The sequence below is a fragment of the Strix aluco genome, chromosome 7, assembly GCF_031877795.1.
Source record: "Strix aluco isolate bStrAlu1 chromosome 7, bStrAlu1.hap1, whole genome shotgun sequence".
Lineage (NCBI taxonomy): Eukaryota > Metazoa > Chordata > Aves > Strigiformes > Strigidae > Strix > Strix aluco.
Genome location: NC_133937.1, coordinates 7,904,848 through 7,927,657, shown reverse-complemented (window position 1 = coordinate 7,927,657; position 22,810 = coordinate 7,904,848). Strand labels below are relative to the sequence as shown.

The 22,810-nt window shown below is 37.2% G+C and overlaps 1 protein-coding gene across 1 annotated transcript in view; it reads left to right on the top strand.

Annotated features, from left to right (window-relative positions):
• The window catches only part of CABCOCO1 (ciliary associated calcium binding coiled-coil 1), a 53,058-nt gene extending 31,060 nt beyond the window's left edge, over positions 1-21,998 (top strand). The window contains exons 8-10 of the mRNA XM_074831626.1: positions 17,874-17,996; positions 18,402-18,542; positions 21,331-21,998. Of these exons, the coding sequence (XP_074687727.1) occupies positions 17,874-17,996; positions 18,402-18,542; positions 21,331-21,408 (342 nt within the window). The 3' untranslated portion in view covers positions 21,409-21,998. The remainder of the gene's footprint in view (positions 1-17,873; positions 17,997-18,401; positions 18,543-21,330) is intronic.
• Positions 21,999-22,810: the final 812 nt, after the last annotated feature.

Sequence of the window (22,810 nt, the reverse complement as noted above, 5' to 3'; positions counted from 1 at the left end):
ATACATAAATATAGAATTTAATTTATTTTTATTTTCCCTTTTCTCTTTCTGCCAAATCAATTGGAGAAGAATGGATAAAGAGTAAAGGAAAGGTAGCATGACTATTAACAAACTAAACCCTGCTCTGTGGAATTCAGTTGTATAAAAGGCTGTTTTTATAGATTTGTGCTACTTAACAGGATTCTGTGTGTCAAGTCTGGTAAAATCAGTATGGCAGGGGGAATAAATAAAGGTCCTCATTAAGAGTACACTAAACTTGCTCAATGCTACAATAACTAGTAGTGGTGCAGCGGGGTATTGCAGCTTCATTTTTACCTGGGGGTCATATAGGCTCTGTCAACTAGTTCCCTGTTAAGACCCAATTTACTTGGACTGCTTAAAAAGTTCAATGTGATAATAAGATTCTATTGAAATATATCTTCAGGGAACAGTAATTTCTAGTAATCCATGACATCTTGAATTTGAAAATTAAACAAGTTGTTGAGATGGAGACTTTTGGACAAATTCATCATGTGATAACCCGTGAGAAGGCTTTCAGTCTGTGCTTCGTTTACTGCTGTGAGGTATAAATTTTGACTGTGTGGTTAGGATTTACAATCCAATTCAGGTACCCTCAATCCACTATACCCCAAGTAATTTCAGGAGATCTGCTAGGATTGTACGTAAAATAGCCACTACGTTACCATGGTGTGTAATGGTAGCAAAATTTGGCCTCAAACTGAAAACTATTAAATTCAAAACTATTCTTGCAAAAATGTAGACGTCCCATATTTACAGCTGTATAAAATACTGCTTTGTGATGTGTGTGTATGTATGAGTAGGAAGTGCTGTATTAGTTCATCTTGTGGATCATTCCCAAATAAGACTGTATTCAAAACATTTTAACTAATTTTGCTTTGTATTTTCTGTAGTAAATTAAGGAGCCTTGTTAGTTTTCAACATTAAGAGAAGGTTGCTGCAGTATTTCTGTAATATAGCAGGAATTATATTTGTTAATATACTTTGGGAGCATTTAAATTCTAATCACGCAGACAAAAGGAAATTTCAAGTAATGGCAAGTAAATTTAAATTACACAACAGTAAAGACTTTCATACCTTTGAAAATATTTCAGCACTGGCTTTTTTTTCACTTGCTTTGATTATCCATGATCACAGCAGCAGAATTCTATTGCTGTTGCCATAATTTCTAAAGCATAACTGTGCTAACATGAAATATGTATATACAGGTACATTTGCCAAGTTGTTTTAATTTTTTTGTTCACTTTCCACCTCATGTACTGGGAGGGGCTGCTGATCAGTACACTGACTGAAGGAAAATGCAGAATTGTTGCAGGAGAAAATGGAGATATGCAGGCAACATTTGCAGAAAAAGTAAGCTTTTTTTACTGAGGTTTCAGAGTGAAGAAAATTAGGTTTCCATCCTATAAAGCCTGCCTCTTAGACCTCTGGGACCCCTCAGTATGCTAGCCAGCGTTTGCTGGCCATGCACTTGCAAGTGTCTCACAAGCACTGTGTAAGAGAGTATTTTTATGCCACATAAACTTGCCAGCTTGGCACCCATTGAACATTACTCTGGATCAGGCCTTGCAAGCTATGTATGTCTAGTAATCTAATTCATATAGCTTGGCTCCTCCTGCAAGCTGGGTTTTGGCTAAGAGAACAACACAATACAAGACACTTAGTGACTGCGGAAGGGAGGAAGATTCTGTCCAAGGAAGCATTTTCCTACCCTTATCCAGCTTGATGCCCTCCTGCCATGAGACTTTCTACCTCTTCAGCAGCACCTGTTTATTGTAAAAATGAGAAGGGAGAACTAAGCATCACTGTGACCAAAAATAGAATTCCCCAATTTTTTTTATTGTCGTGTTTAACCTCTGCTCTTTTAATCATATGCACAGCAGGAGAAAGGGGATGTGCTTTAACAACTTGTCAGGTATTAAGCAGTGCAAATTTTCAGCTAGAAATCATGCTATCAGTTGGAAATAAACAATAAGGCCACATATATTTAATTTTTAATAAATTTTGAGCTATGCTATTCTTTTAATTACAGTAATCAGGCAGGCTCCAACACTGCAAGCCTTAGGGCTTGAAGTGCAATTTCAATGCTTAGTAATAAATTTGCCGAACTTTGGAAAAAGATGAAATGGATTAATATTAAACATTTGCTTGATTTAAATTTTACTAACCCATGCACTTTATAATTCATATTTTTTCAGTGCAATGTACTGCCACAGCAGAACGATCATAATAGTAATTGTGAGTAAGCGTTCCTTTTGCACACAGGTTTTGCTTATAAACTAGATGAATAAAGGGGCCTGGAGTATCGAGGGAACGCTAAAGATCTACAGAGCCTTTCACTTCAAGGTCATTGGTTCAAGCACACATCATTAAAGACAGAAAGTTAACATCTGACTGCTGCTTCATAATATATACGAAATGAGTTAGTGGTGTCAGTGGAGACAAGGAAAGGATACAACCAGTTTAATAACAAGGAAAGAGGTAGGGCTGATGCGTAGGTCCAAAAAAGAGGAGGAATCAGAAGATACCCAATTTACCAGGCTCCTGTCTTGCCCTGCATGCAGTCCTAAGGGCTGTATTCATTCTTCAGTCTGGAAAGGTTAGAAAGGTTGTAGCCACCCTACTTGGTCTCATTTGATGTCGTAAGCTTAATTGAGTTGAGCTGGGTAAGTACTAGGTCGGAAAGGATCCAAGGAAAATTCAGGTAGGGGATGTTTGATGATGAAGTAATAGTGAACCTTGTTGATGCTAGGGCACTGCACAACAGGCTCTTTGAAGGAAGCAGCAAAACTGATATCCTGACCACTTGTCATTACCTCAAGTATAAATCACAAGGAGAAAACTGTGGGCCATGGTGTCCTCATGACTGCCTTCCAAGTGAGCAATTACAGCCTGCCAATGTTAATTTTCCAGTAAAGTTAATCAAATGGGGTACTCTCTCTTTTGATCAGTTGTTCAATGTTATTGTTGTTTAAGGCTTTGTTAAAGTAGCTGCTTTTCAGTGATGTGATCCCTTTATGTGAAACCTCTAAGATTAGGTGTGTTTAGAGGAAGGAGTGTGTGTAGCATGGCAGTGATTTTTATTAGCCATTTTATATTTAGTTGTCAAAATGAAGTAAATTGCTTCTGTCTACTGCTGTAAAAAGTGCATTATTTTTCCCTTTTGTTCTATAAACCACTGAGATTTTAAAGGGTACTGTTCTGCAGCTGCCTTTTCTCTTCCTTTGGTGGTGGTGTTGTCGTTGATTGTTTTGAAATCTGGGCTGAGACTGGACCCAGCATGCCTTTGCTCGATGTACATGGGTTTTAGTGAAATAAATTATTTCAACCATTATAAAAGAATCCTATAACTTCTGCTTTCCATAGTGGCTTTAGTTAGGAACATATACAAAAGTTTAAAATAAAAAAAAGCTTCACATAAGTAGTTACTTTATTAATAAGATCTCTTGAAAACATTTTACAAGTAAGAAGGGAAATAAGGTGAGAAAGACAAGAGAAGAAGAAACTCAGCCTTCCAGACAAGGGAAGATACGAAAGAGCTTGCAGGAAAAATAGATATGCAACTCTGGCTTGGTTTGGTTTGTTTCTTTTTGCCCTTTAGCCCTTGTTACTTGTATCCTTAAAGTTTTTATACCTTTGGAAGATGTTTTAGTCACAGGGTTTTTATGGTTTTAATATGTGTATACATTGAAAATATTTAGTCATTTTTTATATTCAGTGTGGGATTTTCTTTTTATTCTCAACACTTGTCTGGGGCAGAAAGCTTTTTTTTGAACTCTCACTCATCTGAGCCATTGAATTACTCTAATATAGCTTGATTTATAGGTGTTAATTTATAGGTGGTTTCACTTAATTGTAATGGGGAAATGCCGCTGGAACATTTTGTAATATAATTTTATGAATGAAATTGTGGGTTAGTAGTAAATAAGTATGTGATGCTCAATGAAAGGCTCTCTGGAACTTTCCTGAATTTTTCATTCAGTAACCTTAACCCATGTTTGTTTTTATGAGGAAAGTGAAGTTCCAAGTATTTCACTGAAGACGCTAGATGTCTTTTTGAGTTAATATGTCAAAAGCTTCTTTACAAGAAATACATTTCAACCTCTAGGTATTCGCACATTGCAAGAGTATTATTTCTTTCCATAAAAGATTCCATCTAAATTCACATCATAGCTTTATTTTTGGCCATGACAGTTTTAAACCTAACCAGGGTTGAAAAAAGGAAGGAGTCAGAGGTCAGAAATTAGGTATTTTTGCAGTAGTCCAGTGGGAAGTGTGCATAGTAATGTCAATACTCTTCCTGAAAGAAAAAATTACAATTAATCCCTCACTTTGCACCTTGGTTTTTTTGCCTCCAAATTTGAATACAAAACTTTTTTGACATTAAAAACAATTAGGATTTAAAATTGTTGTCATCTCTGTAAGAAAATGACACAGACTTGAAGTAATTAAAAAAAAATTTCTTCAATCACAGGTTATGGCAACTTGTGATATTTGGTTGGAGGATTTTTAGAGTTTGAAAGAAAAAATAGATCCAACAGAACTTTTACATTTCAAAATATTAGTGCATCAGCTTTATTGGAAAAAGCTGAAATTGTTCAAATGACCTCAGTAAAACAATTTGGACTACGATTCCCGGAATGCTCATGAAACTGACATGTCTACATGTTCTTAAAAAGTCATAATCCATCATTCTGATGCTAGATCGATGGATTATGACTTTCTGATGTCAGATCTGTGAATTAAGGCTTTTTTGAGTACAGCCTGCTATCCAATTATTGCCCCTATTCATATATTATAAATCATTATTCCTTCACCAGGTAGTCAGCAGTTTCTATTTCCTAACGTTTCAGAGCCTTCTTTTTTTAGCCATCGTGGCGCTCCCATTGAGCAATCAAAAACAGAGAGTGCTGACCTGAAAAATAAAGCTTCTATCACAGCAAATTGTTGAGGGAACAACATTCATTTCTAGTTCTTGTAGTTTCTGTTGAAATAAAGGGAATTAGATTAGATTGAAACAAATCTCATCCCCTTCCTGCACAAACAAGCAATATAATAAATTAGCATGAAAGTTGTTGGCATGTATTGACTTCATTTTTAAGTGCTCATGTCTGAGTTTCTTAAAAATGATGCTTTCTTCTGATAAGTTGATTTTTTTTCTATGAAGACAGATCGGCTTCTGATTTAAAGCTGAAATTTGCCAGCATGCTACCTTAAGTGATTGTGTCTATTAGGTGCTGTTAAACTGAAGTTCCTTTGAATGAATTATTTATAGAGTAATAAACTCACTTCTAATGCAATAGAGTATATGATAAAAGTAGAAAATGCTTTACTGTAACCAGTTTAGGTGTGTCAAATCAAAATGCATATCAAACAGCTTTATTAAAAGATATTCAGAAAAAAAGAGCTATTTTAGGACCTATCATGCATCCAGAGAAGTGATTAAATGAAATGTAATCATGCTATGTTGGAGAGTTATCTCGACAGATTTCTCAAGCTAAGGGAATTTACGTCTAGTCCATATGTGGATGGAGAAAATCAATAGCATGATCCTGTTGTTGTTTTTTATTGCATTTTGCTGTACTGATAGTTCTTCATTAGGATGCAGTTTTCACACTAGACGGCTGTGCATAAAATATGTCCAGTCAGTACATTGCTCGCGGAGTTGTTGTCAAAAAGGATGGTAATCGATGAAAGGGAGGGTGGTGTAATGAATGTGATAGAATTCATCTTTTATTAACTTATTAACTATTTGTTCTAGTCCCGTGTCTGTCATGAGAGAGCTGTCGCAGCACTGGCTTGTGCCTCAGTTTCTCTTTTGGGTGGTCACGTGGATTCTAAAATCTGTGCCCAAGGAACTGTTTCTATGGCACTTTCCTGAAAAATAGATTTGTGTATCTCATGTCACCACTGTTACTATTCAGTCAAGGATGTTATCTGAAACCACATGAGAAAGTTAATGTAGTATTTTGCGTGTCCTGACATAGTCAGTGGGTTAATGCTTTAATATGTTGTAGCTTAATTCTTCTTAAAGGAAGACGTTATCTTGGTATATTCACCTCATTCCTTATTGTTTATTTTGGGACCTCTGGGCATTAATGGCATCCTGGCTCTCACCTTCCTTCTCCTGTTCCTCTTCTAAATCTTCAAATTTTGGCCATTAAGACTTCCAGGGTGCTGCAGAGTGTTAGAAAGAGCTGCTTTGTTGGGAAAGCACAGAAATAGATATTCAATGAATGCTTCTGGAGAAAACATGATTTCAAGGGCAAGTGCCAGCACAGGGATGGAACCATCAGTGGGGCTTCAAAGCATTTCTTGTTTAAGATAGCTTTCCAATGTGATGTATCACAGCTTTAGAGCCCGATTCTGCTGATGAGGCGAATCTAGTGAAGCTCCTTCTGCCATCCACGGAAGTAGGCTCCAACCCATTTTCAAATTTCCTGTTAAATGCAGTTGCCCACTAGATGGAGACAAAATATTTTATACATTAGTGGATATACAGATGGTAATCAAACCCACCAGCTGCTGCCTGCTCTTTCCGGGCACCTTGCCAATTTACTGGCAGTATGTTGACTGGGAAGCAGACAGTGACACACTTTGATCGAAGAGCTTGTATGATGATTTTTTTTGTTGTAATATTATTGTTTTTTTTAAAAATGATAAAAAGAGATCAAGATGTGTATCTTGATCAAAGGGTACTGCTGTCTGCTTCCCCATCAGCAACTTCTAATTTATAGAAATCAGATTGCATGGAAAGCAATCAGCAAAGATTTGAGGTCTTTCTTGTTCTCATTGCCAAGACATGCTGACAAGTGAGAAAATTAAAATCAGAGAAGGTAGGGAGAGAACTAGTAAAACACTGGTTGAAATATAATTATTTAAAGTTCACAATAGTAGTAATTTTAGGACTGTAAAAAAATCCAATTAAAGTGCTCAATGGGCTATTGCTTGTGTTATAAGAACACCTTAAGATCTTTCTCTGATGGAGGATGTTGCTTTGAGACTAATTTACCATTGAGAGACAAATATATCTGTTAAGTTACTTGTTGTCATGGAGAAATAACCTGACTTTGGTTTTGGGGCCAAGTTTTACAAAGGTATCTTCTATCAGTTTTATTTCTTCCACACGGAGCTGTGCATCCAGTATGATTTATTAGGGTGTATACATGATATCATGAACACCTGCAAAGAACACTTAAACCGGTCAGTCCATAAATGTGAAGATAGTGTGTGCAGAGGGACTATACTGAAAATTTGTCTATTATATTTGGTAAGATCTTTTGTCTTTACGGTCTCTAGTAATGTCTTTTCTCTTTGCAGCTCTTGGTATCAATTCCTGCTTTAAAAGACATTTTTTGATTTGGATTTTTTAATCCTTCTAGGTTTAAACAATTAGAAGTTACATATATATGTGTGTGTGTGTGTATATGGATTGCGTCAGCTGGAGAAAGACTATGTTTTGGTGCCTAGGTGAGTATTTCTGGCCAACATAAAAACACAAACCCAGTGGCAGTGGTGGGAGTTGCTTCACATTCTGCCAAATGCTAAAATCAAAATAAAGAATTATATGACAGGAGGACTTAGGATATGTGACAATTGGTCTAGATGGAGCAGGGGATTATTGGAGGGAAATAGCCTGACGTGATAAGGAAGTGAATAGGGCCCACTCCAGAAGTCTTTAGAGTGCCATCTTTGATATGATCTTCAGGTTATGAATCTATTGGAAAAGGAAGTTAAAATCTTGTTTTGGTGACAAGAGACACTGTTGGAGCCACCCTAGACATTCAGCTGCTTCATGCAGTCTGGCATGCTTGGCAGTTGGGGCCAAAGGGGAGTTTGAGACTGGAATAGTAAGTGTACAGTTCAGCACTGCACTCTGATACCAGAGTGGTGAAGATGGATCTGTTCAGCCTCGCTGCCTCTCCTCCATGTGTGAGACATTTTGACTCTGTTAGCTACCTCCCCTTGCTCCCTCTCTCTTCCTCTGCACGTTGACCCATGCCTTTCCCTGAGCTGCTGAATAAGTCTTTCCTTCCACAGGACCAATTTAATTCCTGTGTCCCCATCCATGCTGCCTTTCTCTCTATTGCCAGCTAAGCTTTCCAGCCATTAGTGATTTTTCTACCCTCTCCTCAACTTCTCTGCTTGGCAATCCAGACATGTTTGATGTTCCTCATACGTGTTTTCTTCTGAGGGTTAGATCGAAAGACAGCAACTTCAGAGTAGGCAATATCATGTTTCTGGGTATAGCTGTGCATTCTTAAGAGAAGGTGCCGCTGTTTGGTGTTTGCTCCCTCTAGGTACTTATGATGCTATTTAGGAAAGCTGCCTGGGAAAAGGTGCTGCTAAAAGGAATAAGTAGATAAATTCCTTTGACATCATTGCTTCATTTTGTTCCATCAAAATCTGACACATTGTCTTTATCTCATCAGGCAAACAGTATGCAAATTTTATGATCACATTGTCTGCCTATTCTTGTAGAACTGAGTTTCTCAAAAAGACAAAACACGGGGAGGAGAGGAAAGCATATAGTGTACAATTGCATCCAGTACCCTTCATATTCACCTATTCTGTAGCCAACTCAGGATTTTCACTTCAAAGTTTGAAGCATTTGCTCTTAACCCTGACTTGCGTTAAAATTCCATATGATTGTGGAAACCTTCTTTGAACAAATGTCAAATTTTTGTTGGTTTTGTTACTTGTGTGTGGTGAATTTCTAAAAAATGAAGTTAACTTAAGAGTTTATAAATGATAAGGAGTTTATAAGTGATGAGGAGTTTAAGTGAGTGTTGGTTTGTTGTTTTGTTTTGTTTTGGGTTTTTTTTATTTAGGGAGAAATTATTCAGTAGAAATGCTTGTTTCCTCTCATGCTTTATTTAAACAAATATTTGAAATATCCACATTGAATTATACGATTTGTCATGAGCTCCCTAACAAGTTAAAGCAGAATGAGATTTATGTGCTTTTTCACCAGAAACCATTTCATGTCCCAACAGAAATGGAAATGACTCTTCTCAGAAACCTTCCAAGTCAAAGTGGGAGGAGATAATCTGTAAGGAGATGTTACCTTCTCAAAAACAACCTCACATCATCCAAGGTGTGGTTGGCAGTTTACCAAGAGGAAACCTGCTAGATTTCAAATCACCCACCAAGCCAAGCTATGCTGAAACAAAGCTTTGTTTAACTCTTGCATTCACCAGACTAACCCTGCCCCTATTCACAACTGCATTTTGTTTAATGTGAATGAAGGTATTATAAGATAGAGTTAAAACTAACCCCAGAATTCAAGCTGAGATCCAGTATAAACAGATTTATGAACATGTACTGTAATAAGGAGAGCGTGTTTACAATGGGCATGAAATTCAAGTGTCATATAAGGAAATGGTGGTTTCTTTTGACTAACAGGGTATGGTTAGAATACTGCAGATTCAAATTCTATAGAAATGCAGTTGTAAAGAAGTACTGGTATCTTAGACTTATGTGGGTTTTGTGTGTGCTGATCAAATATTCTGGTGGTAAAATAGTCTAGTTTCACATAGAGAGGTGACTGAAAACTATAACTCTGAAATTTGAGAGAAAAATTGGCTTACTTTTGCATTCCCAAATTGGGAAATGTATGTTAATAACTTAATTTTGATGATAAAAACATGAAAAATAAGTCCCTAAAATAGCGTTGAGTCAATTTTCTGATAAAATAAATTTGTTTTCCTATTTGTGATTAAAATGACCTACAGTAAGATTTTTTTTTTGAACTAGGTGTTAATTAAAAATATGGAAATGGATTTAAAGAACATTGCAGTTCACAGTGGAAGAATTACCATAACTGATTTGTTCTCAGAGCCATGCCTGTTTTGAGATGTTTTTAAGATGTCTAAGTTACTGGTTGTTTTTCTGCATGATTGTTTCCAAAGCAAAATGTGATTCCAATAAAAACAGTAATTGAATTTACAGTCCACAGGACAAATTGTTGTTTTAACAGAAACTTACACACTCAGGCAAAGGCTTTATGTTTTAGGTCTAATAACAAAGAACACAAGCTCCCCATTTTTATGTGACCGTATATCCTGAAAAGTTTTCTGATGTAGCATATTTTAAAAAATCTATATTGTAGTTTTTAAATTGTGTGAACAATTTTTTTTCCTCTTAGCTAAGAATCAATATTCTTTAGGTTGTTTGTGTTGGGGTTTTTTTAATGCAACCTTTTAAATGTTAGAGCAGCTTTTTTCTGTAGCATCAGCTAGGGGTGAATCAATACAGACAAGCCTATTCACATCTAATGCACCTGATGACTGAGAGGACTTTAGAGAGATCTTGTTCCTTTGTCACTTGGTGGTGTGGGTATGTACAGAGTATGGGGCAGTTGTGTGAGGGGCTTGTCCATGACCAGACTTGCATGGAGAAAATGCTGGTTTCAGAGGAAATGAATAGGAAGGGAAAGCTGTTCAAGAGTGGTGGCAGACAACGGCAGGAGGTGGGACCTCTGTCCAGCTTGAGGCAGTGATTACACATTACTATATCAACAGCAAAAGATTATTTTTCTGCTGTCAGACTTTCTCAGCAGGAGCTCCTAATCACTTCTTGAACTCTCTTTGTTTCAAAAGTTTCTATTAAAGTTTTCCTAGGTTTTGGGGAATCTTCTTGGTGCCTTTCTTTCATGTACATTGTACTCCTGTGTAGATAAAGCCTGAAGACTCTTGCGTACTGAACTAAGAGAGATCTGGTGGGGTAACACGCAGCTCCCTAGACACAGGCCTGCTCTAACTGGTGTGTACACAGCATGAGACATGCCAGAGATAGACATACATGCTGGAGGTAGGCATGTCTACATTAGCATTTTTTTGGCAGTCTTAGGGCTGACCTATAGCCCTGTGGAACAGTAATAGTTGGTGAGACATTGCTGCATCTCGAATGTAACACCTGGAAAAAACAGCTGAGGATAGTGCCGACAGCCATGTGACTTTTACTGTACATGCTCAGGGCTGCAGGAGGAATGTGTGGTGCTGTTAATCCGTGCTGAGTTTGTATAGTGGTCCTTTGAATTAAAAAAGGGAATATTTCAAGTTTCCCAGCACCAGGCAAACCGGGAAGCCTGAGTGAGGAACTCGGCTTTCCTAGGTTCCCTGTACAGTCAATGGGAGAGGTAACAGGCTGTGCTTGCTGCGATCCAGAGCAAGCATATTAAGCAATTGTTAGGTTCTTAATTTATCTTAGTTTCTCTGACTGTCTCTTAGGAGATGCGGTCTTCTTTGCTCTTACTACAAGGAGGGATTTAGGGGGTTGACAAAGCCCCTAAAGCAGGTGTGATGAATATCATCCCCCTAAGCAATTTAATTCTTATGGGCCATTTTGTTGCCAAAGGCACATGCTCTCATGCAAATTGATTTTCTTAGAGTATGAAACTGCAGCAAGTCTTTATAAAATATATGAAGCCACCTCACAGAAAGAGGTACCAAAATGCACCTGGCCAAGTATGCTTTCATATTTTTATCATAAGGTTTTCAGCATTCATATCAGATCTTTCCTGATTAAGTGATTTGCAAAAAGAGATGTACAACAAGGAAGTGTAAAGCTCTGGCCTGATAAGGTGTGTGCCACCAAAATACTAGACTGACTGTTGTGCATTGGGTTCAACAGAACCTACTTTTATGGTTTTCTAATCTGATCACACGACTAATAAAACCAGCCTTACCTTTTTAAAAATATTTGTAGGTCCAGCTAGGTGATTACTGTGGGAAAGGTTGTGGTTTTTTGTTTTTTTTTTTTTTTTAATGGCTATAGATCCCTGTTGAGTATAACTGTAGAGCCAGAATAGGAGCTGCCTGCTCTTTGCTTGTTTGATGGGTGCCCTTGAAATGGAAAAGGGGGATTGGTACTTTGAAGAGTCTTGACGTATAAGAGTTGCACTTTCAGGTACTAAAAAAAAGTCCTTCACCCTTCCTCAAAATCTGTATGCATTGTTTTTAAATGGGTTTTGTTAACCTTAAGCATTTAAAGTGGTGAGACAGACCACAAAAAAACATGAGAGTTGCTTAAAAATAATTGTTGTTCAGTTCCTTTTGCTTGCAGCCTCGTTTTTGAGCTTTCAAGATTTATGTTTTCAATCTTTCCTCTGCAACCGTAAGAGCTAGACACTGACTTTATTTTTAAATGAAAGCTGAGATTCTCTTGTAATCCATAACTCTAGGAGATTTGGCAATGCTAAACACAATGTGAATTTAGAGTGACCATTCCAAGGTGAATCATTTAGTGATGTGTCCTCAGCGTGAAAGCCAACTGGGGATTTTTTTTTGGATGTCTCTTATTTTGTCTTTATAAATAATCTGCAAATTGGCAGTAATAATTGGAAGCCTGGTAAAAGCAGAAGTAGGTGCTTGCAGCGCAGTAAAGTCAGTTGGGGTTTTTTTTCTGGTATCTTAGGATATTCTTACAGAATCTAGGTATTAAGGGTATTCTGCATTAAGATATCTCTAGAGACGAAGGCTTTGGTTGTTTTTGTAGAAGCACCCTTTTCTACTCAGTCAAGCATTAAAATTGGCAGCAGTTCCTGAAGTAGCAAGAAAATCCTGGTTGTTGCCCTCATATAGTTACTGAAAACAGTAAGAGGATATGTAAAAGCTTTAACTCCAAGGAAAAATATTTATAATTGTGACAGTGTGTTTCCTTACAGTAATTTATGGGCAAAATGTAGGAAAGGAGGAACACAAGCTATAAATAATATTCCGTATGTAAACATAATGGCAGTAGCAAATTCTTTTTATTTAAAAATTAATATTGATGTTCATTAATATAAATTACCACATTTCAGATGACTCTGATGTCCTTGAGGCCAGATGTCACTGACTGATTTACAGCTTCCTGGGGGGAGGAGTAGATCCTGTTTTGTCAATGTAGGCACCAAATTGCTTCAGATAGCTATTTTGGACTAGATTAATTACTGATGTATTGTCAACAAAGTTGATTCACATCTCAGCTCAGAAACATGGAAAATTCTCTTTAAAATGTATTAACTTGAATTCTGAAAGGCAGGAAAAAGAGCATAAAGTGTACTTTTCAGACTTACTGAACTTTTGTCTCATTTAAGGAATAGTGGTTTGAAAGCTCCTGCCCAGGAACATGCACACAGAATTTCCATGTGCATCATTAGCAACTGGGGAACATACTTCAGAGGCCAAGTTTAGTCCCTCATTGATCTTAATTCTACTTTAAATATTAATACAAATGTGTACAATGAAGGCGTTCAGAAGGAAGCTCTGCCATCTTAGTCACACTGCACAGGTCGTATATCTGGATTAAGTTTTTGAGCGCTTCGTAATATCCTTTGGTCCTTTGGACCTTGTGTATAGCACTGCTGCAAAATAGGATGGCAAATGTATTTGTAGAGCTATCAGCAGCCTTCCAGAAAACTCCTGTGGGAACACTGGTGGGGTGATGCCTCCGAAGGCAGGTAGGGCGGATTTCTTGTGTTTGCATATGCTGGCAGGTTAAAGAGGGAGGAAAAAAAGTCAGTGTGAGACAGTGCATCTCTGTCCATTAGTTATTCATTCAAATTCAACCACATGAAATACAGGCAACTAACAAACCATATCTTGTAAATGCCTTTTATTCCAGCAACTGAAATTCAACACATTTGTAGGTGTGCAGCTGGGCATGCTTAGCATGAATGGCAAACTAATGTAAATGCTGTATTAAATATTTTGTTTCACAGCAAATCTCACATATATATAAGAGAGAAGTCTGTGCAAGTCTCTGGTAGCATCAGGTCCTATGGCATACAATTAGAAACCACACAGATGATATAAATATAGAGAGTAACACACAAAGAACACCCTTTTTAAATGCATGTCATTCATATAAAATCAAATCCATATCCATGATGTTACAAGGCTTTAGAAATGGTCTATGCTGAACGTGGGGTATTTTTTTCAATCCTTATAAATAATTATTTTCCTGTGTTTGGTAAGATTAGCTACAGAGAATTTATGTTAAGACTCTGTGGAGAGGAGTACAGAATTTCAGATACTATTAAGCTAAAAAGGTGGCTTTAAAATATTTCTAAGATACAAAAGCCTTGTATCAAATACACCACTCCCTCAGTCTCTTTTCTCATTTATGAAATAAGCAAGCATAAACTATAAATTCTAATTTTCAGCAAGTATGTTAGTAAATCCAAACTGACCTTGACCTTAGCTTTGCTAATTTCCAAACTCTGATATTTATTCCCAGAGTAGATTGTTTCCCTTCATACCACATACATAAATACTGCAAACCTTTCCAATGACTTGAATTAGAGTGTAAGTAAATAGCTGGTTTTAATCTACATAATATTTTGAGAGCAGACGTTCTGTGCTATGACTATTAAGATATACCCAGCAGCCATTTGTATAATACTAAAACCTCTTACATATATTATTAAAAGTAATGCTATCAGCCAGGGCTTGTTTTATGCCACAGAAACTTAAATAATAAAATACAGTGTGGATAAAATCTGCAATAATAGTAACTTAAGCAAAATTAATTTAAGTAACAGATAACATCTGGGGGAAAATGTAATGGTATATTGGTAAGTTATGCAAAGCTAATTTTATAATAACTACCACATCTGTGGAACTCATTTATTAGAACGCTTTACCAATCTTCTTTCCTGCCATTATTCTGTTTTAGAAATTTTCCTGTGTACTATTTTATTGTCTTTGCTCTGCCTACATTTGTAAAAAGGTAATTTGCTAGCTCTCAACAACAAGAAAAGGATGTAGGTTTATGTACAGAACAACATGACACTTTCTATACTTACCTCTCTTTATGCACACTTTTACTAGAAAGAATTCCAGAGAAAAATTGTGGCATGGGGCTGTACGTTGAGAGCAATGTTTGAACACCAGCTACAGTCCTCAGCTGTGACTACAGAGGCTTGACGCAACTGAAGTGGGAAAGTAAAGGTGATGCTGAATGATATTTCCCACATTAACTTCTGCTGAATGTTAGAGCAGCCTCTAGCCTGTTCTAACTTGTCCAGATTTAAATGGCCTTTTGGCACCCCACCACACCTAGGAATTAATAAGAATATTGCATTTAACTTCTGCTCCCTCCAGTCTCTTTTGGCACATCCTTTTATCTGCAGCTGACACTGATATGCCATCTACATTTGTGCAACTGCCTTATGATTTCTTTATGTTTGAATTCTCATGGACCCATTGGACCGCAATGTGCAGGAAAATATTGCCAATTAATTTTAAGGCATTATCATCTTGCCAAACTTTCTCACATTTCAATAGTTACATTGATTCAAGAGGACACTTTGAGTAATACATCTTTGTCATAGTGAATAATGCTCACATAATGACAAATCTTCAGGAATTAAAAAAAGGAGGATGAATTTTTTAATGTAGGTCAGTGGAAGTAATTCACCATAAATTTACTCAGACTTCAGAAACTAGCAACATTTTTAAAGCCACTGTGACTGTATAAAACTTACTGTGTCTCCTCTGTTTTTAAATAGATTTTACTACAGAGCCATTGGTGCTATTAAACATGAGGTTTTGTTCAAAGGAAATACAAAGACTTAATTGTATTTTTTAAAGGAAAGTATTGCATCAGAAGGATTAATTTAAATACGTTTGTTGGCTTCAGGCTCTCACCACAATTCATTCGTTCTAATTTTCCCCTGGACTTGTTAAGGACACAATGTATAGGAAGGAGCAATGCAGAATGGCATTTTTAGGTCACTATATTTTGGCTGTAAACTGTAGTACTACTCATAAACTTATTATTACTAAACAAAATACTTCATATTCTACATTGAAGTTTCACAGTCTTTTAAAAAAACCTTTTGGCTGAATGTTGAGACTATTATGGCTCATTAAAGAGACTAGTTCTGCTGTAATTTAGTTATTTCTTAATGATCCAAGTGTTATTATTAGACACGGAACAGATGAGTAAAGAATGGCTGTCTTTAAAAGGATGCAGTGAAGTAAAAATATTATTCTAAAACAGAACCTCTGAAAATTTTATCCATGCTACAAAAATATATTTGATCAGCCAGGAATTGATTTTAAAAACCCAGTCTGGTTTTTTACATTATTTCATTTTCTGAAATTTAGACTGGAGGGAATAAATGAAATAATGATTTAATCTAAATAAAGAAAATATTTTGAGTGAATAGTTAACTAACTAACCAAAAAATGTTATTTTAAGGAAGCAGAAAGTAATTGTAAATTCTCATCCAATTCAGCTAATATTTTTTAAGAAGAAAATGTAAGGTAAGAAATCAGAGAACATGGAACTATTTGCTAAATCAAAAGAGCTCTAGTTTTTTTAAAAAAAAAAAAATTTGAGAACAAAGCTTCTTTTTATTTTAGAAAGAATAACATTTAGCTCAGCTCAAGGCTTTTTCATTTTGATGTGAAGCTAAACTTTCTGACTATTCCTTTTGTGAGTCTGTAGGCACTAGCACAGTGCTGTAAAATTTGAGTCACAAGTGATACAGGAAAATGCTTCTGTAAAATCTGGTTTTCTCCTCATTTAAGTTCTGGAAATCTTTCTGTCAGCCTCTTGGGTTCTTATAAACATGGGCTAATACTGTCTACCTTTTTTAGTGAGCTTACAGATGACATGGAATCTTTGAAGATAATGACAGAGTCCAAACATAACTTCTGAAAAGCTTTTAGGACTATGAAAGAGATTTTTGATGCAATAAGGTACAATGGCTAGGTCTCACTGTTTATTTTCAATTTTTGCTATCACTTTTGCAAATGTATAGAACCTTTAATATTTTCAGCAGAAGGATTTAACTGTAGCAAGTAACTAAATAAATCAAATATCAACCTAGCTATGATTTCAAAGGTATGAGAGAATTAATTTATGGGAGCTGCAATTACCCTGATGTGAATTAATGTAGTTGACTTACACCATCCAAGAAAAATCATGCTTGTAATAGCTGACTCAGAACTGGAACATCTGCCTGGTATTCTCAGTGGGCACTTCCCATTGTAGAGGCCCCAGACATACCATTTTAGTATTATACCCTGTTCCTTGCTTGCTCAAAAATGCCTTATGTCACCCTATTTGGCATGTATGTTTTCCATCATCCATTTTTTTAAAAAAACCCGACACAAACCTTGTCCCTTTAGAGGACGCAGGGCCACCTTCTACATTGATGGCAAGAGCCTGAGCATGGGCTAAATGCTGCATCCAGCTCCTCCTGGGGGGAAAAGCCATTTCCTTGTCAGAGCATTCCTGGAGCTGCAGTTCACACACCAGCAGAATACCAGTGAGGTTCCCGTGTTCACAGGAAAGAGAAATAAGAGCAAGCTGATGAAGCAGCAAAACTTGGACCGTTACAACTCTTAAATTATAGTCACATATTAAAGTATTTTTCTTAGGACCTTATTTGATGCAGTGTCACTGCAACTTTGCTCCAGCTGACTCCTTTGATAGGATACCTTAGTGGCCAGCTGGGCCCTTTAATTCCAAAAAGCAACAAGATCCCTGTTCAGAAGTGACAAATGTGCATTGGGAAGACTGCATGTTACCTAAGCACTGTGTTTTCTAAACTTAATTATCCACATGAGTAAAAAGCTGTAGTGTTACAAAATTATGAAAATCATCTGTTCTTTCCAAGTATTATAAAGAGGGCCTCTTGAGATACAGCTAGAAATTAAAGCTGATCTATAATCATTTTCAGTATGCTTTCCAGTTCTGAGCACCTGGATAGTAACAAAAAAGGTATTGTTTTTTGTTGTTTGCCAGCCATTTCATTTCAATTTAAAAAAATCTGCAATAAACCTCTGAGCAATAATTAAACCTGAATTACCTTTTTTTTTCTTTTTTCTTTTCTTTTTTTTTTCTAATACTGCCAGAATGTGATTGAACTTGCCCAACCTGCAGTTCCCCCCTTCCCTGCTCTGCTGGAAGAAGGCATACCTTTGGATACCTATTCGTCATTCATAGTATCACTAACAGCTGCAGAGACAGAATTGAAGGTAAAGAATTTTGTACCTTTTTTTTTTTTTTAAGAGCTATTTTTCTATGAGTCTCCTACCTCATTTATTCCCATTGGAGCCCAGCCACTAATGACATTTATTCTCCAGAATCTAGCCTGCATTCTCTTCTAAGGTTGCATGAATTACTTTTAATGCATTAATCAGTCAGCAGAGGACATTTATTTGAGTCAGCACCTCTGGGCTCTCACCCCGTGCAACTTCATAACCTCAGGATCTGCCAGGGCTGGGCAGTGAAAGGCAGATGCTGGCGGCCTCTGTCAGAGCAGGAGTTCTCAAAAGCAGGCTTCATGTGTTGTCACATGTCTGTGGACTGATGCTGTTTGATCTTGTAGAGAGCAGGAGGATGTTCTAACTCATACCTTTCCTGTGGTTGGTTGCTGCTAGGGGTCTGATCAAGAGGGTTACCTGGAGGACTCCTGTCCAGAAGCAGAGTCCTTCGAGGCAGATGCTGTGCCTGATGTCACTGCTGAAGATCAGAAGCCCGCAGTGGGTGAAATCCCAAATGAAATTATTGGCAACCTTGAGGTACTATTACTAGAAAGCTATTCACTAATTCTGTCTATGGTTAATTAGCTAGCTCAGCCTTAATGAATATAAACTGTATTCATGCTAAAGCTGGCAAAAAGCACATCCATATGCTGTAAAAATGTGAATTAGCCTCTATAAATAACTCCTAGTTTAGTCAGCTTACATGTGATAAGATAAAAAATATTCAGTAATATAACAACATATATTTTCAGCATTACTATGTGTTAAGAAACATGGGCCAAATCCTGCTCTCAGTGATGTCAGTGATAAAATCCCTTTTCAGGGGTTCAGGATCAGCTGCTGTGATGGAGCATATGCAATGTGTGCTTAATATAGATTGTTAGATGCATCTATGTTACACATCCTTCAATCTGTGTAAGAAATAACACATTTATGCCAATTCTAGACTTCATTTGGTAGGTGCATAACTATACAAGAGCTGCCTTAATGGAACAGATCAGGTTTCAGTATGTGATCTGCAGACTCTGAGCTTAGAGTACATGAGTTCTTTCTATGGGGTTCTTGAAAGGGAAGGCAGCTATTGTCAGTTGACTTAAATTTGTTGTAGGGCGATCTGCTTCTCCACAGGGAGGTCTGTAAATTGAAACATGTGGAAAGCCAGCAGAGTAGATCATTGTTATTTTGTAAACTGCTCCCTCAAGCATATGAAATTATTGAAAGCAAACCAGCTAGAACTCAGTTCCACCAAGGAGGGTGGAATTTGGTCTTATTTGCAACAACCAGGTGACATTAGGCACTTTAAACTTTAGATGCAGCACATTGGACACTGTTGACCAAGCAGCAGTTTATTAAATATCTAATGTTATCTGAAATTAGTGTGATATTGATAAATTGCTTTACATGATTTATGTATGAATAATAAATTAGAATAATGATGCTCTCATTAGATCTACCTATTTGATTTCATATTCCATTTTGACATGTCTTTAGAAACAGGAAGGAACCGGGCTATGTTGTCTTATTTGTGTCCCTACCTACAGAAAAAACGGAATGCCTGGTTTTCACTTGACCTTGATTTCATTAGGATCAGTGCTAAGAACTTTTTTTTCTTTACAAAAACTGCAGAGATGACAAAAATGCTTTTTTTTTTTTCCTTCTTTTGCAACTTTGGCTATATACAAAGAAAATAATTTCCTTTTAGTTTTTAAAAGTCTTCCACCAATGTATCTTTTTCACCTGATTTCTCAGTTTCTTGACCTCTGAGGTAATTTTATCATTAGATTTTTACCTGATACACGGTCAGACTCATACCATTTTGTTGTTAAGTGTGAGCTGTGATTTCACGATATACATTATGTCTCCAGGGAACATAAGGCAGCTGTTGCTGTAGATGAGTCTAGAAAATAATTTTTAGCCTGAAATCACAGTGCTGACACTCAGTGATCACAACAGCAGGCATAGTGAAGTATGGTGGCAGCTGATTTTCACTGAAGGTAGAATTGGAGACAGAGGGATGTGAAAACTGGAGAAAAAAGGGCAGCTGGGGTGGCTGGGAGAGGATTAGCCTGGAGGATCAGTGTTTCACAGCAAAGCAACTAAGTATACATATAATGTGAAGGGATAGGGACAGATTTGTTGATACTGGAGGATGGATTGAATATGGTGAAGGCCACCTCCAAAGATAGAAAGCTGAGATAGAAATTCCAGCTTTTCGATGCTAATCTGAGCTACTGAGAACTTTGAAAACATTTTAGCTGTGGTTGTCCATTGAGAGGTTGCAGTGTAGCACTAATAGGGATTTCTAGGACTGGCAAAACAAAAAGTTCCTAAAATGGCAAGTTACTGCAAGTTTTTCTGGGTCAAATCTATTCACTTTGTCAAAATTACATGAAGTCCATTAAGAATGTAACTCTAAGTTTTGGAACTGTTTATGTGGAGCTGTAAAGCACCTTTGAGCCTGTTCCAGTTGTTTGAACAAAACTCTGCAACTCTTGGAAAGACTGTCATTGTACTCCTTCCATTTCTCATGTATTTTTGCTGATATTGAAAAATATACATAAATTCCCCATAAATGCTGATATTGAGAAATATACATAAATTCCCCATAAAACCCCAGTATTTGTGGCCTTTTTTCCAGTGATCCCACATTTCCAAATGCCATAGAAGATAGCTACGCATTATCACTGCCAAAGATTTCAAGGTCCCTTCCAACCTAGATGATTCTGTGATTCTGTGAACCTTTGTACCTTCCCCACGAATGTTACACTGTAAATTAAACACTCAATATCTACTGCAGTCTGGATTTCCAGAATGAGACACACATTCATAATTGCGTTTGTAATTAAGAAAGACAAGCAACATCACAGAAATATGTTTTTTTATTGTTCATTTTCAGTAATGCTTTCTAATTCCAGCAATGTTTCAATAAAATGTATTACACTCGAGAACAAACATCTGCAGCAAAGGAAAACAGTGGCAATGACCAAATCCCAAAGCAATTTTTCTGATTTGGTGTTTATTGGTAAAGGCTGTCTGAGAATACAGGCAAATTAGCCTATCTCCCAAGACAAGGTTACATGAGGAATGGCTGTCCCAGCTCACTTCCCGTTCACGGCAGTCATACCATACATCGCAATTGTGCACAGTAATATGATAAAGTGTTATCACGTAAGTACAGGCTGAAACACGGTTATGTCTGCAAAACAGGAAGGTGTGTAGGATAATGTCTGTCTTACTGCACTACAGTGTGTCAAAACCACAAAGACAATGTGCAGCCTAAGATAGCTCCATCATAACCACTTTTTTCTTCTGATTTTCTTTACAGGCAGAGATAAATGAAAAGCTGCAAATGCAAGAAGAAGCTTATACTTTGAGAACAGAAAAATTAAAAAGTCCAAAATAGCCAGATAAGAAAGGTGATGTTGAACTTTACAGAAATTGGACAGTAGGGGATGGCACGCACAGAAGACTGGCTCCCTGCCTGAACGTAATTATTTTTGTATAAAGGAAAATGGTTCTGTTAACATTTACCTGGAAATAGTTCATCCCAGTTCCTCAAATTTACTGTGCTCTGCCAGTGTTGTTATTTAGTTTAGACTTAAGTAGAAGATTATAAACAGAAGGATATGTAATTAAAACATGTTGAAGTTCAGTTTATTTCTGAATAGAAATCCCAGTTTTTAAAAAAGTCGCTGTAGTTTCATTCTCTTTCCTTTTTCCAGTTGTGAAATATTTAACAGTTTCTGCTTTACACCTTTTTTTCTTTTCAGGAAATTTTGCTAGAAGGAGAATACATAGAGAGAAAACATCATTCTGAGGCACTGCAGATATAATAAGGAGAGAATTTAATTAACATGTAATTACACACTTTTCACTGTAGTTATTCATTAGCAACATGTATGTTTTTTCATTTTAAATTGCTTCCTAAGCTTTAAAACAAATTTAATATCTTGCACTTCTTTATTTCCACCATATTAAAATTGCATAAATGAAGAGTTTGCACTTTTCTTGGGAATACTGTAAGAGTTGCTTTTGATTTCAGTGGAAATTTTTCTGGAATGCATGTAACATTTCATCTCAGGTTTCCATATTTTGTCTGATGTTATAGAAATGTTTCAAACTCAAAAGGAATCTAATCTTCTCTTCTCCAGCTGAACACCCCCAACTCTCTCAGCCTGTCCTCACAGGGGAGGTGCTCCAGCCCCCTGAGCATCTTCGTGGCCTCCTCTGGACCTGCTCAAGCAGGTCCGTGTCCTTCTGATGTTGGTGCCCCAGAGCTGGACACAGCACTGCAGGGGGGGTCTCACGAGAGCAGAGTAGAGGGGGGGAATCCCCTCCCTCGCCCTGCTGGACATGCTTGAATGTTTCGAAATTGTGGCCTGTATTAATTGTTGTGTTACAGAACTCTGTGCCCTGGAAAGCATGTCAAATACAAGTCATGCTTTCAAGCATAAAGGCAGGATGGGATTACATGTTTAGTGGAATATTTGAGAAATAGAATGTTTAATTCATTACAATTTCATATTTGTTTAGGTTTTGTTTCATTTCATCCTCATGTTTTTATGATGATGATGAAAAAAAGTTTTCAAGCCTGACTCAGCCCAGCCAGGAAGGAAAAAAAAAAAAAAAAAAAAAAAAAAAAAGCGAAAATAGCTGGAAAACGGCTTTTCCTAAAAGGTCCCGTTTGGCGCCGGGTGACGGGCCGGGGCCCGCGGCCGGGAGGGGGCGCTGCCCGCCCGTGGGAGCCCTGCGCGGGGCGCGGAGCCGGCGCGGAGCCCCGCGCTGGCAGCCCCGGCGCGCAGAGC